The 12,099-nt window shown below is 37.6% G+C and overlaps 1 protein-coding gene across 8 annotated transcripts in view; it reads right to left on the minus strand.

The window, feature by feature from the left end:
- The window catches only part of THADA (THADA armadillo repeat containing), a 443,253-nt gene that overhangs the window by 421,985 nt on the left and 9,169 nt on the right, over positions 1–12,099 (minus strand). For 7 of the 8 annotated variants that reach the window (XM_021001257.2, XM_021001256.2, XM_021001255.2 and 4 more), the window contains exons 5-11: positions 10,847–10,995; positions 10,681–10,713; positions 10,276–10,324; positions 8,278–8,468; positions 7,437–7,531; positions 4,224–4,444; positions 1,879–2,570 (exon numbers count right to left, since the gene is read on the minus strand). In XM_021001257.2, the coding sequence (XP_020856916.1) occupies positions 1,879–2,570; positions 4,224–4,444; positions 7,437–7,531; positions 8,278–8,468; positions 10,276–10,324; positions 10,681–10,713; positions 10,847–10,995 (1,430 nt within the window). Of the gene's footprint in view, positions 1–1,878; positions 2,571–4,223; positions 4,445–7,436; positions 7,532–8,277; positions 8,469–10,275; positions 10,325–10,680; positions 10,714–10,846; positions 10,996–12,099 lie in introns of those variants that run through there. The other variant, XM_078149496.1, reaches the window with a different exon arrangement.

The raw sequence follows: 12,099 nt of genomic DNA on the forward strand, positions 1-12,099 counted from the left end.
CTCCTCCTGTTTCCTCCTTGTTCCATCAATCATCCCCTCTCTCTTTGGCATCTTCAATCCTTCTTTTTCCATTGGCTCATTTCCTTCTGCCTTCAAACATGCTCAGGTCTTCCCTATCCTAGAGACACTTCCCTCTGGTCCTGCCATGCCTTCAACCTGCCATCCTTTCCTTTCCTCTGGTCATTGTCAAACTTCTCAAGAGAGCCATCTACTACTGCTGCTGCCTCCTTCCTCTCCATTCCCTTGGAATAAAGCTTCCGTCTCTACTTCATTTATTTTAAAATATTTTTATTATGAACTTATTTAGGAGGCAGCTAGGTGGCACAGTGGATAGAGCTCTGGCCTTGAAGTCAGGAGGACCCAAGTTCAAATCCAGTCTCAGATACATGACACTTACTAGCTGTGTGACATATGACACTTACCAGCTGTGTGATCCTGGGCAAGTCACTTAAACCTGATTGCCTCACCAAAAAGCAAAAACACCAAAACAACTTATTTAGCTTTACATAAAAAACTTATTGAACATGAAACTGAGAACAAGTATAAGAAATTCCCTCAAAAGATCACAGAACTTAGAACTAAAAAGGGCCTTGTGAACCATAGATCATAAAATATTAGCACTGGGAAGGTGATTTAGTGTTGGAAAGAATGTTAGAAATTGTGGAGTTTTATACTGAATCCTCTCTTATGGTCTGCTTTGTACAAGACAATCTTTTTTCTTTTCTCATTTGTATCTAAGTGCAGAATAGAAAAATTTACTAAAAAGAAAGAAAAAATCATGGAGTCAGCATGGTACAGAAGAAACAGAACTGATTATGAAGTCAGAGTATCTGGGTTCAAAGTCCACCCCTAATGCCAACTTACCTGTGTGACCTTGGACAAGTCAATTATTCCCCTCAACCTCATCCTCAGTCTCCTCATTTTAAAGAAGGTGCAACTAAGTGACCTCTGAGGCCCCTTTCATCTCTAGATCTTATAAACCTACTATGACCTACTCCAAGGCCCTTATTTTACATATAAGGAAACTGAGGACCAAAGAACTTACCTGACTTATCTCAGATCACAGATCACAAAGGTAGTAGAGGCAGAGCAAGAATTCAAATCCAGGTCCTGACCCCAAAACCTACTCTTTCCACTGCACCCTCTCATTTTACAAATGAAAAAACTATAGGGCATGCCAGTCACTCTCCCTCCCCACCCCAAACAAAAAAATGGTTTTGGGCCTCTTACAAATCCTAAAGACCAACCTTACCTAAAATCTAAACACCTTTTCAACCACTTCAAATCAATACAATTGCACCTGGTGACCTCAAGAAGTTCAATGACTTGCCCAAGGTCACACAATAGTTAACAAGTAGAAGAGCTGGTATTTGAACTTGGGTCCTCTGATGCAAATCCAATGCTAATTTCTTTGTATAGTTACATATATGTATGAGTAAATTTTTTTTTTAAATTATAAGTTGTCATCAGTGCATAGGCCATTCTTCAAGTTGGGCTTTGTCACTTAGAATTATTTCATCACTCTTTTGACATCTGTTATCCTTATCAGTGCTATGGCACGCCACTGCCGATATATCAGTTTGTTCAATTAGTCCCTAACATTTGAGCATTCAGATTGTTTCTGACTTTGCTTTGCAGAGAGGTTTTTTTTCCTTTTTAATTGCTTCTTTTAATTGCTTCCTCTTTAATTGCTTCTTTTAACTGCACTATTCCAAACAGTGGATTACAGGAGATAATACTTGTGAAGTCCTTAACAAGGTGCACGGCACATAGTAGGCTTAATAAATGCTTCCTTCCTTTCTCTGTGCCCTTTCCCCCTCATTCATAATTAAGCTTTCTTTCAGAGAGCAACAAACTACAAAAACCAGATTTTCTTACCTGTGTTAATGTAAGCAGAAGTCTGGAGAATGTTTACCATATAACTGAGGCTTTCAGGACTGCATTTCAATAGCTTTGGCAAATAATAATCAATTACGCAAGCTGTTTGTTCCAGGCTCCCTTCGCGCAGTATGAGGAGGAGAGGAGAAACCCATGTTTCATGCCACTGATCAATCCAAGAGCTACAAAGAGCCTGGGATTTCAAATGATTCTTGTGATTCTTAAACATGGTTTCTAAGAGGTCGCCTGCATAAGGGGCCAGTGACTGATCACCCATCACCTCCAGGATCTGAGAAGGGATCGTTTTATTCACTGCTAAAACATTTTCAATGCCTACACAGTCTACCAGGCAGCTGAGGCAACTGTATTTTCCCTTAACATGCCATTCCAACCTCAATAGGCTCTCAATAAGTCCCAAGAAGAAACGATCAGAGACACAGTCAGATCTTTCCACGGTGCACTGGTGTATCTGGAGAAGATTTCTGAAGATTGTTTTCGTTTGGTATCTCACAGCATCCAAGGGATGTTCCCAGTGGGTGTAGACGTACTCCAGAAGTTTCCCAACTGTGTCTGAATTCCCATTCAGCCTGCTCTTAAGACTCAAAGAACTTGATTCAAAGCTATCTAAGGCTGAATCGGTCCACATCACCAAAATTCTAGACAGGAACATTTCCAAACTTGATTCCTTGAGCCTAAAAGAAAATGAGTTACATTAATGATACAAGTTCGCTGTTAAATAACTCCAGATTTCTATTATGACTTTTATAATGATTTAGAATGATAAACTATGAAAGAAAAAATGCAATGAGACCATAATATAAAATTATTATGAATAATACATGGGAAAAATAATCTAAATAAGCCCAAAAGAGATTTCCTTCTTAATCCATAAAAGTTTTATCACTTTAAAAATTTTGTTGTCGTTTAGTTGTTTCAGTCATATCTGACTCTTCGTGACCCCATTTAGGGTTTTCTTGGCAAAGACACTAGAACAGTTTGCCATTTCCTTCTCCACCTTATTTGACAGATGATGAAACTGAGGCGAACAGGGTTAAGTGACTCGCCTAGGGTCACGCAGCTAGTAAGTGTGTGAGACCAGATTTAAACTCAGGAAGATCAGTCCTCCTGATTCCAAGCCCAGTGCTCTATCCAGTACACCACCCAGCAGCCCTGCTTTTAAAATTAATTTGTAATAATTTTAAATGTTATCTCGGATATAAAAATTTTGCAATTTGTTCTGGAGGATAATCATATATTCCCGAAATGGAACTAGAAGGTAAAGTTAAAAATAAGTACTGCAACATCCCATTTTCATATTTTATCTCTATGATGGTTGATGACAGACTGAATCTTTAGCTTGCCATTTTAAGCATGCCATCAGCCTGGAAATGAAAGAGCCCTTTGAATTGTGTTGCCAAGATTTCCTCATTAAAAACAAAGAATACATGAAATTCTAAATCTGGAAACAGAAAATATAATTTTACAGTGAAAAACATAAGAAGTAAGGCCTAAATGTTTAAATGATTTTAGTATTTTAATCACAGACCCTCATGGTGTTGAGGTGGTCCTAGACTCTCAATGGTGCAAGAGGACCCCAGGCTTGGCAACTGACCAGGCACTGAAATGGGTAAGCTGCCCCCAGATTACACAGGCCAGTGAGAATGGGCTAGATTGCCTTCAGAAAACTGCAAATCTCCTTTGATTACCTCAAACTTTTCCCAGAAACAACAGTCCATCTTTTTAATACCAATAGTCTACTGACGCTATTATATCGCTACAAGTCATATAAATCTACAGTCACTCAAGAATGAAAAACGATTACCACTCAGGAGACAAGGAGAGGCACATGCATATGGTAGATGTGAACAGGCTGCCGTGTATAACAAATCAGGAACTCTCCAGCAGAAATGGACCAAAGGATGTCATCAAAGAAACACGTGCTCCGAAAAGAAGGATAGCCACATTGACTACAGCAGTGTAATAACTGACATCAGGAGAAGGTAAAAAAGGATCTTAGAAGGTTGGGGAGACCCAGAGACCCTCTGTGATAACTTATGAGAAGACACAGAACAGAGTCATATGAGAGGCATGGATGGGTTGCTAGCTGCATGATTGATGGGAACATTCCCAACACTGAAACAGCAGCTCCACTTGAGTATCTGAGTCACCAAAAACATACATCAAATATTCCCATTTGCCTTAATTTCATACTATGGCAATCCTTACACAGACACCTAAAGATACTACTAAATCAGTTTGTTCAGCTTTCATTTTCTAACTACTTCCAATCATCACCAAAGCCATTCTTACAACCAACGATGGTACAGAAGAGCAACTGAACTCACTGCAAACTCAGGCTGAACAAAACACTGGCAATATCCAAAAGGAGGTTCTCTCCACTCTGGCCCATGCTCCCATTCTTCCAGTTTAACATAGCCAAAGCGCCTTGACACAGGAAGAGGAGGGCTGGCCCAGGGACGTCCTCCACACACAGGCTTCCACAGCTATTCATAAACCACTCGGGAACTGTGCAACTTCCCACTGAATGAAGAATCAAGTGGTTCACCTGGAAAAAAAATTAAATTAACACACAAGTTACCAAAAGATTCTTTCCAAAAAAAAGTCACCTAAACAGTAAGTCCAAATTATATTTGCCTTGAAATTTTTGCCTAAAAAAAAACAATAAAGAACACAGAAGAACATAAATTAGTAGTAGTTGCAGTAAAGACAACTGTTAAGGACTTCCTTTCTCAAATGTTAAGCTTCTAGAGGGCAGGGGCTAGGTTGGATTTCAAATACATGTCAGCATAGTGCCATCTGCAGGCGGGTGCACAACAAATGCTCTGCAGAAACAATATAAGAAAGAAGCTGAATTCTGAAATTTCACTCAACTTGTGAGAACTAATGATAAATGATCCTTGAAATAATAGCTGGCACACAGGCAAAGTCAAATGAATAATCAAGATACCTATCCACATAAGGCAGACAAAAAACCAGCCTCACAAGGAGAAAAAGTGGTAGGCACTTGACAAAATGTTTATTCATTGATTGGATTTAGACCTACAGTTAAAAGATTAGAAAGATGACTATTTAGCTTTCCATTTCATTCTGTCTGCAAATACACAGCCTACAAGAAATTAAAAATAATTTGATGGAAATTGAGGGGATGCCCATCAATTGGGAATGGCTGAACATTGTAATGGAATATTATCATTCCATAAGAAATGATGAGCAAGTGGACTTCAGAAAAATCTGGGAAGACTTACATGAACTGATGCTGAATGAAGTGAGCAGAATCAGGAGAACACTGTACACAGTAACAGCCACACTGTGAAATGACTAACTTTGATAGATTTAGCTCCTGTCAGCAATGCAAATATCTAAGACAACTCCAAAAGACTCAAGATGGAAAATGCTATCTACATTCAGAAAAATAACTATGGAATCTGAATGCAGATCAAAGCATACAGAGAATACATATTTGCTCTCTTTTATTTTGCTTGTTTCTTCTTTCTCATGGTTTCTCCTACTGGTTTAATTCTTCTTTACAACATGACTAATGTGAAAATATTTTAATATGAATGTATATGTTTAGCCTATATCAGATTGCATGCCATCTTGGTGGAGGTGGGGAGGGAAGGAAGAGGGAGAAAATTTAGAACTTAAAATCTTATAGAAGTAAATATTGAAAACTTAAAAATAAATAAATTTTAAAAATAAAATAAAAAATAATTTGATTACATTTATCTAAATGGCATTTAAAAAATTATAAATAAAATAAACAATAAATAAATTAAAGTCCTTTACTGCCCTCAAATAGATTGCACAATGCCTTAGATTAAATTATGTCTTTGTAGTCTGAAATAACGCTGCAGTTTAAAATTATAATAACTGATAAATTATCACATCTGTGAATTCAATGACTAAAAGATCTGTTCAATAGCAGATTATATATTGAGATTATATATAGAAATCGATTATACGTTGAAGTTGATTATATATTGAAATCTATTAAATGAATTTAAATTTTTATAATGTTGAATTTACACAGTTCTGAATGAGTGTTTTCTAACAGCAAAAAAAAAAATCAGAATCCCAAAACCACAGCAACAACTAGAAACATCAGTGGGGTATTCCCAATGTGGGAGCCCCATTCAACAATACAGTTCATAGCTCATTCATGACTTAATAGATAAGTCTTATGTAACTGAAGCACACCCAAACCTTTCTGATTCCAAGCCCAGCATTCTACTTCCTATCCTATGCCACTTATATTAAAAATATATTATATGGAAAATATCGTAAGCACTAATTAAGTAAGCCAAACTCCTTTGAGTGATTACAGGTCTCATTTTAGAAGTCCTTCAATGTTACAGGGCTTGAGAAAATCAGAACATCATCTGCAAACAGGAGCATCTGGGGCCCTCACCATCTATAAGGGCCTCCCTTAATGCATCTGCATTTTGTTCTGCACATCCTCCATGTCAATGATAAATACTTTACAGATCACACAGGCCCTTGGTTTTTGGTTGTTTGGTTTTTTTTTTGCTTCATTTGCTATTAATAATCAGAGGGTCTTTAAATAAAGCTTTCTTTTTATTTCAAAGAATCTTGTATGATTTTAACATACGTAAAGAGGATACCTAATTAGAGGAAAGTCTTTAAGGCAATGTTTTACTCTGCCAAATCAAATTCTTTTCTTTTTTTAAATCATAAACCAACAACAATCACAGTGGAACACTGTATTCCCTTCTTTTGTCTAGGCTATGGTATGCAGTTGGATATAAAACCCAGCACGCATCATCAATACATGTGTCTCAGAAAGACACTGTGGAAGGATTTGAACTGAGCCTTTAATTAAATAGATGAGTAGGCCGAATTACTTTTGGAAAAATACACGATACTTTTAATGATCCCAAACATCTCCCTAAAACAAAGGGCCATCTCCTGAATATCAATATTCACAGTTTATGAAAAATTACAGGTGGAGATCACGCACAGGGAAATGGAGAGGAGCACAGGGGTTGTGAGTACTCTACAACACATTACCAAGGAGGAATTGTGAAGAACAGAGAGATTTATAACCAGAAAATGAAGTACCTACATCAGTAGGCTCATAGATACAGAAAAGTATCCAAGTAAGGTCCAAAAGGAAATGTTTCCTACAAATATGACTGAAACAGCTAAATCATCTTGAGTTCAAATGTTTCCTTTTGGAAGGAAATGTTGTATCTATTAAGATAGTTACTAAAATATTTTGGAGGCAAATAAAAGGCCTTATTTAAAAAACACAGTAACATATGCATTGCCTTTAACACAGTTAAAAAAAAATTGGATTCTGTGAGTTAGTCTTCAATATTTAGTACACAGGCATGGATAAATTACCACTATACAGAAGAAATCTTAATTCTACATATCCTTAAGACTGTGAATGAAACTAACACCATAAGAAATTTGGTTTAACAAGAGAAACTTTAAATAACATATAGATAAAACAATCAAAATATATTACATTTAACAATATTTAATTAGTACAACTTAAAGAAAGATAAACTCACCAAACCAGGTATCATTTCAGTTGTATCACACATAGTCTTAATGAGAAGAATAACAGCTAACCCAGATGTGCTCTGAATATTCTGTAAGAGGTCATCTATTTGACAAAAAAGTAGAAAGTTCTTTTTAAAAATATAAAAGTCTTCTTGAACAATTCCTTAATAAACCATCAGCAAAACTACACAGCAAGAAAATGTAAGCAAAGGCATTCTGCGAATGCTGAAGCCCTAGATAAATGACAGCCCTTATAGAGAGGAACAGGAACTACACCTGCGATTTCACTGACAGAGGAGATGTCCAGGCCCAGAACCTGTCTTTGTGAAAGCAGCAGCACCTTCTCCACCACGCACAGCCTCGGGGAGCTGTCTAGAGTAGTGGTACCCTGCTGGCTACCCACTGCCTTAGAAAACCACAAATTAGTATTATCTACGCCATCTTGTATTTTTATTTATTTTGTTAGTCATTTCCCAATTACACTTTAACCTGGTTAAGGCCAAACTCTGGCGTTTTGCTGGTTTCTGGTGCCTGAAGGCCATGGTTTGACACTTCTGGTCTAGAACATTGTGAGGCTAAGTGATTTGATCAGAGTCATACTGCCAGTATGAGCCAGAGGGGGCCCAGAACCTAGTTAGTCCTAACTGCAAGGTTAGCTCTTTAGCCACTACATCACAATGCCTACAAATTACCCCCACTAAACTGTTACATTTGAAAGAAAATGGCAAATATGGCAAAGAACCATGATTTCCCTCTTTAAGATAATTTACTAACAATCTATTTCAACTAAGTAAGTATTAGAGGCAATCTGATTAGCATATAATTATAGTTATCTTCTAAATACTGTACCATTCCTTAGGAACTTGGAGAAAATGCTCAGAAGGCCACACATGCTTTGCCAAACTGGAGAACTGGGGATCTTCCAAAGACCTCCCTGACTGATTTCTTGTACTTTCTGCACTAGCATCACAGAGACTCTAATGGCTATCAGCAAGTCGTGCATCAGCTCTGTCTGAGCAATATGGTTTCCAGTAAACTTTCTAAAGATGGAGAAAGACAACATCATGAAAGGAAATGTAAATAAAAGTTTCACCACCATCCCCGCCCCTTAAGAAAACACTCATCCGTTCAAAAGATGAAAAATATTCATACCTTTTTACAGAAAGGCTATAGGAAGACAATTTCCTCTAAATAAAAAATTTTCATGTTATAATTAGCCATGCACTGATTTGCTTATTTTCTACTTACTCTATGAGTCAAAGACTCATTGCTTCTTTCACAAACCCCTAAAAAAAAATCACAAGTCCATGTACCAACCAACAATATCCTCATAGGGATGTGGGTCCAAGGACAAATCCTATTGTGTGGGCAGCATCACTTTTTCTATTTTCATCCAGGTAAAATCTAGTTTAAATTAAATAGTAATTAGATTGGAAGCTGCTTGAGGGCAAAGACTGTCTTTATTTGTATTTGTATCCCCAGGACTCAGCAGAGTGCCTGGCTCATAGCAGGTGCTTAATAAATGTTTACTGACTGACAGACTGATTGACTGACGGGAAGGGAAGACTCAAAGGCAAAAGGAAAGGGAGGTTATGTCACAAAAGTACAACACTCAGAACAGATGGTGAGGGAAGGGGAAGGTAAACAGGGCTGCCGTAGCCAGTCAACCAGCCCCAACAGTGTGCGTGAACACACATACATATATACATACATACATACATACATACACACACACACACACATACACACACGTATGTGTATGTATATGTATACTGGCCTGTGAAAACTTTCATTTTTTAGCACCAGTGTGATTAATTCCCTACTTCTTCATTTCCCTCCAACTACTCTCCCCCACAAGAAGACAATAGGTCAATTGCCCTGATTGCATAGCTTATGAATGTCTTGGTCCTCCACGAAAAGTCTGCTTCTGAATGTTTTAGTCAGCTAATATAGGCCAAAGAGAACTTGCTAGCATACCAGAGAAGTCATAACTTCTGCCAGACTAAAGGCTCTACCAATTATGAATCTTCCAGAATTCTCTCCAGATTATTTACAATAATTTTTCTTCTCATAAAGAGGTGCTTTTAGCTGTATCTTCACCAATAAAAAGTAAAATCTATTGCAAATTAAATATCTGTATTTAATTACAAATAAAAAATACTAGGAAACAAAATACCAAGTGGTACATTTATTACCATTCCCTCTAAAAATAATCATATTCAGGTCAAATGAGATAATTCTTGTAAAGCACTTAGCACAGGGCCTGGGACAGAGTAAGCACTATATGAATGCTTATTATTGTTGCTGTTGTTAGTGTTACAGCTTCCCAGAGATAGGATGCCTAACATGCACCAAAATGCCAGATCTTTGAGTGCCGCCTCTCTGAGACTTTTGGCAAAAAGTGTTCTACCTCTTTAGTTGGCATCCATGAAATCAAAGGCCAGCCAGGAGGGCCTAACTTATCTGCCACTACCAATGGGCAACTGACCACCACCAGGCATTATACCAGTGGGATGGGACTTATTACTGCCTTTATATCCCAAATACCTAGCACACTGCCTGCTACACAGGAGGGCCATAATAAATGCTGATGGGATGAATAATTGTGGGAAAATGTAGGCTATATAATCATATTACCTAATGTTGAAAAAAATACGGATACCTCTGCCACAGAGGGGAAGTCTGTTTCTGCTTCTGTTTCTGCCCCTCTCTTTTCGTGTGCGCGCACGCGTGCGTCTGTGTGTGTGTGTGTGTGTGTGTGTGTGTGTGTGTGTGAGAGAGACAGAGAGAGATACACACACACATACACATGCATGCACACACGAACACACACTGAATCTATTTTACCTATTTTCTTCTGGTATTTCAACTAGAACCTTCTGTAGAAACCGAAGAACTGAAACAAAAAACACGCAATTAAAGAACAGTATGACCCCCCACCTCCTCTAAGTAAGATTAAAAAGCAGAAGAACAAAGCACAAACTAAAACCTATTGACTACAGTATCAATTTGAGTACATGAAAAATGTTATGTTACATTCCACCTACATTTGCACACCTTGTTTTTTATCTCAAAGTTTCCAATTTTTCAGGAGGGAGCAGCAAAGGGACTTCAAGGTACCTATTTTACTTCCTCTTCCTAATCCAAAGGAAGCATGCAGTCAGCTGTGATCAATTTATTTTTATAATTTCATAATTCACTTTAATATTTATTTCTTTTTCTCAACATAAAAACTCAGTAACTGGCTCTTACCATCTTTAAACAGGTTCATAACACTTGTCCTACCTGTAGGAAAAAGAAACCCCAACAACCAATATTAGTATAGTTTTAAATTTCCAGTGTGGATTTTATGATACAAATTGAGAATTGTAGCCAAAGACAGCAGCAGAATACAAAAAAACACCAAATGCTCTCTTACCCAGGTTAAAGTTCTCCATACAGGAGGCAAGATTGTCAATTACTTTCCTATAAGAGTACAGATTAGAAGTTTTCAGTTCTTCTTGAAGACAACAGGTGAAGCTACGTACAGCATCAGCAAAAAATGATTCAGGGAGGCCATTTAATGAACTAGAAGGGGAAAAAAAAGATAAGGAAAAGTCTAAGAACCAAGGCCCAGATGAGTCTGTTTAACTGGAGTCTGTATAACTTGGTCAACCACATTATTCCTCCTACTCAATGAATTCCAGTAGCTTCCCCATTTCTTCTAGGATGAAAGATAAACTCCATAATTTGGCATTTAAAGCTCTTCATAACCTGGCCCTTTCCTACTTTTCCAGCTTTGTTACATGTCAATCTTCTCCAGGAGCTCTACAGTCTTGCCATATTAGCCTGAATGGGCTTCATACACAACACTCTATCTGACATCTCCATGCCTCTGAACTGGTGTGTTCCATTCCTGGAACACTCTGTCTCCTCCATCTATACCTTCTGGAATCCCTGGTTTAAATCAATAATCAAGCTTGACTTTCTGTACAATGCTCTTCCTGGTCCCACCCAGCTACTAATGCTGTCCTTTCCCAAACTACCTTAGGTTCATTTTACATATATTTTAAATGTAGCATCTATTTATATATGTACTTATATGCAGAATATAAGCTGTGGGCAAAAGTTGCTTCCCTTTTGACTTTATATTGCCTCACATAGTAACTAGCACACAGTAGGTGCCAAATAAATGCTTATGGCCTGGAAGAAAATTATACAGAAATAGAAATTTCTGTAGGCATAATCTACAGGGATTTATTCATATAGTGAAACATAGGACATGTCTATAATATGATTGGAGAGTCTGGGCAAAGGGTAGCCCCCACCCTCAAAATGTTGCCCCTACCCAAGTATTATTGATATCTAAAATTCTGCTTTTAGAGAGCCATTCCTTAGATTTACTTTCCCTGAGAAATTATTTTTACAAAACAAATAATTTCTAGGAAGTCTAAAAATTTTCTGCTGATAGTAGGGAGCCAAGTAACATTGGGCTCCAGGAGAAGACACTGAAGGAAGAAGGGAAAGAACTCAGAAGCTAGCAGGAAAGTTACAATAGAAACTTTACCTACTTTATCATTTTTCCTAGGACCAGTCCTCACAGAGTTACTTAACTGAGCCACAAATCACGATCATGTCCATGTAGGGTTAAGAAAACCATCATTTTCTGTCCCAGTCCAATTAGCCCAAGTA

This window comes from Phascolarctos cinereus, unplaced genomic scaffold, assembly GCF_003287225.1.
Source record: "Phascolarctos cinereus isolate Bilbo 61053 unplaced genomic scaffold, phaCin_HiC Scaffold_2;HRSCAF=192, whole genome shotgun sequence".
Classification (NCBI taxonomy): Eukaryota; Metazoa; Chordata; class Mammalia; order Diprotodontia; family Phascolarctidae; genus Phascolarctos; species Phascolarctos cinereus.